This window comes from Pygoscelis adeliae, unplaced genomic scaffold (genome assembly GCF_000699105.1).
Source record: "Pygoscelis adeliae isolate BGI_AS28 unplaced genomic scaffold, ASM69910v1 Scaffold514, whole genome shotgun sequence".
Lineage (NCBI taxonomy): Eukaryota > Metazoa > Chordata > Aves > Sphenisciformes > Spheniscidae > Pygoscelis > Pygoscelis adeliae.
Window position 1 is genome coordinate 423,485 of NW_008824594.1, and position 2,943 is coordinate 426,427.

At 56.1% G+C, this 2,943-nt stretch overlaps 1 protein-coding gene across 1 annotated transcript in view; it reads right to left on the bottom strand.

Moving 5' to 3' along the window:
* PFDN1 (prefoldin subunit 1) overlaps positions 1–1,631 on the bottom strand; it is a 37,237-nt gene extending 35,606 nt beyond the window's left edge. Inside the window, exon 1 of the mRNA XM_009322288.1 lies at positions 1,554–1,631. Coding sequence (XP_009320563.1) covers positions 1,554–1,631 — 78 coding nt within the window. The remainder of the gene's footprint in view (positions 1–1,553) is intronic.
* Between the last annotated feature and the right edge of the window lie 1,312 nt (positions 1,632–2,943).

Here is a 2,943-nt window from a genome sequence, read left to right on the forward strand (position 1 = left end):
CCTGCTTCCAAAGGGAGGCAGCGGGGGTGCTTCAGCCACTTTTGGGGTGTTTCTTCAGCTGCCTCGTCCCTGCTCCAGGGCACTGCTGCCCCCTCCATCCAAACCCTGCCACGCTGTGATGGCCAAAGGCACTGAAGCATGGCTGCCAAGGTGCTGGGGCAGGCAGGGGAGAATTGGTTATTAAATTGACTAATGCAATATATTGCAATTTTTTATTAAATCCGCATCTGGGATTTTGGAGGTCTCCTAGCTTTGACCCTTGCTGCGGAGAAGAGGCAGAAGAAGCTGCAGGGCTCTTCTCCAGGCGCGTGGTCTCTGCCTGCAGCAGGACCGAGTGAGCCCAGGCAGGGGGCTGGGGGACACACCGGGTGATGGTGTTTAGTGGCCGGGCACACGTTTTGTCACCCGTAGACAAGCCAGGCACAGGTGTCAAAGGGATCTGAAGGGAGATGCTAGAGGTCACAGTATGGAGTCAGCGCCAGAGGCAGCAAGTGGACTTGACACCATGGCGGTCGGGAAGTCCTGCAGCTGGTGACATGTTAGTGCTCCTGGGTTCGTGCCTGGAGGGGGGTGACGGGCCAGGCTGCTGAGCTGGGGCTGCTGGAGGCCACCACCTGCCTTCACCAGGACCCCCGCCAGTGCTCCGTTTGGCCAGCTGCCGCAGCGGCCCACTCCTGTCCAGGGGGGACAGCAGGGTGGTGGAGACTGCTTTCCCGGCACCCCATTCCTGCAGGCGCAGTTAGGCGAGCAGCCTGGCCTCCCCCCGCAGCACGTCAGCATCCTGGGCAGGGCAGAGCCCCGCGTGCCCCAGCCAGGCTCTGGGGCACCTCCTGTTTCATGGCCACAAGCACAGCTGGACCAGGGAGCTGCCCTGGGGGCTTCATCCCTGCCTCAGCCGGGAAAAGAGCAGCTCTGCGATACCAGCATGGGGGACTGTCAGCCTTTCCGAGCCCAGTGGGGCAGAGGGAGCCAGCCCATGGATCCAGCCAGCTTCCCGCTCCATACATCTCCAAAATACGTTTCCCATCTCTTGGCCTGTTAAATTACCACCTGTGGGCACTGCCGGCCTACAGAGGAGCAAAGTGGACCAGAACATGTCCTTGCAGGGAAGGAGGAGGGCAGCTGGGCTCTGGGCAGAAGTCCCAGCTGTCTGCAGAAAAGCCTTCCAGCAGAGCTATTCCCAGTGCCCGCCAAGGTGGTGCGGAGCCCCAGGCATTCGGAGCTGCCCACCAGGAAAGGCAGAAAGGCTGGAGCAGGGAGCGGCTCCGGGGAGGGGAGCAGCAGCAGCAGAGCAAGGCAGGGACACAGCCAGGCGATCCAGAGCAGAAGGGCCTCCTGCACAGCAGCCGGAGGCATTATTTGCTCAATAGACATTGAAAAAGGCCAAAGTTTGAAGTCTCTGATTAAACTGGCACTCCCACAGCATTAAGGTTCAGGTTTGCACAAAGCAGAGCCAGTAACTTGTTTCCCCGGCTCTGGGACTCGGGCCACTGCAGCTGCTGGGGCTTTTACTCTCCGGGTGACAACATGCAAGGGTGTCCGTTGTCACCCACCCGCTTCCCATCTGCCGTAGCCACGTACTTTAGCCCTTCTATCTCGGGAGGCACTGGAAAGCCAAAGTATTGCTGCATTCCACCTTCCCATGCCCCAGGTTTTGCTACCACAAACTTATCGGCTGCGCAAGAGGGATCAACCTATGCACTCACTTCCCAAGCAACCCCTCCCCCAGTGAGCATAAAGCTTATTTCATACTTTACCAGAGCTAAACTCTGGCTAAATTAGGCCAAAAAGCTCTGCAGATTACTCACTGCCCAGCTTTAGTGCACATTGTGGGAGCAGGAGTAGAAAGCAAGTAGCTTAGCACTCCCCTTTGAAAACTGAAGTTTGGCATCTGCTGAAGGGAAAGGGGCTGGAGGAAAGCCCTTTCTCTCTGCTTCAAGGCTCTCTACTAGAGCCAGCATCTCACCCTGATCTCGGCTCCCCCTGGGGAAGACCAGGGAAGAGGAAAAAGTGGTTTGGGGTTATTTTTACTGCAAAGTCAGGAATCAGTCCTGAACCACCATCTGAAATGATGCTCGCTGGAATGACCCCAGCCCCAGGAGCCGGCAGCCACCCCAGGAACTGCTGGGATCCCCTGCAAGGGAAGTGCGAGTCCACCTCTTGATTTTTTTTTTTTTTAGCCAAATGCTGTCTTAAAACCAGGAATCAATCCTATTCAGATCAATCAGTGGCCGGAATGGCTTCACTCATAGCAGAGGCAGCTTTGCTTGACGAGCAGACACCCAAATATCACATCCCTCCCAGGGCATCAGCTGGCAAAGATGCAAGTCTCCAAAGAAACGCAGATGGGGCTGGCTTGGCTGCAGGCTCCTGCAGGACAGATCCTGCCACCAGCCCCTTGCACCACGCTGCTCTGCTGCACCCCAAGGATGGCACAAGCCAATCCAGCAACCCCCGCCGCGCACTCAGGATCTCTGCCGCTGTTTGCAATACCCCACTGGCAAGGGCATGTTGCTATGTGCAGTCTTCAGAGGTCTAACTCCTTTCCACCTCCGTCATTAAATTAACAACCCAAGTATTTGTAACAAAGTGTTATTTATTAGAATATTACATTGCACTTAAAAAATAAGGGAGGTCTGACCCTGTCATCTTGACCTACACGAAGGATACAGGGCCAGACCTACAATAAATATAAATACTATGTACAGTTTATCTAAAATAAATATATAATTTAAAATGAAAAATATCTTGTTAAATAGCTGTTACCCTCCCACCCCTCCTGCGCCTAAGAAAGCCCCAAGCCCGGTCTCCTGGCCTTTCACAGTTTGTTCCTTGGCATGCACCGCAGTGGACGGAGAGCTGCTCGAGGGCCCCTCTGCCGCCAGCTGGCCGGTCCCTCCTGCCTCCGCGCAGCCGCCCGGCCGGCGAGCGCCTCTCCCGAGC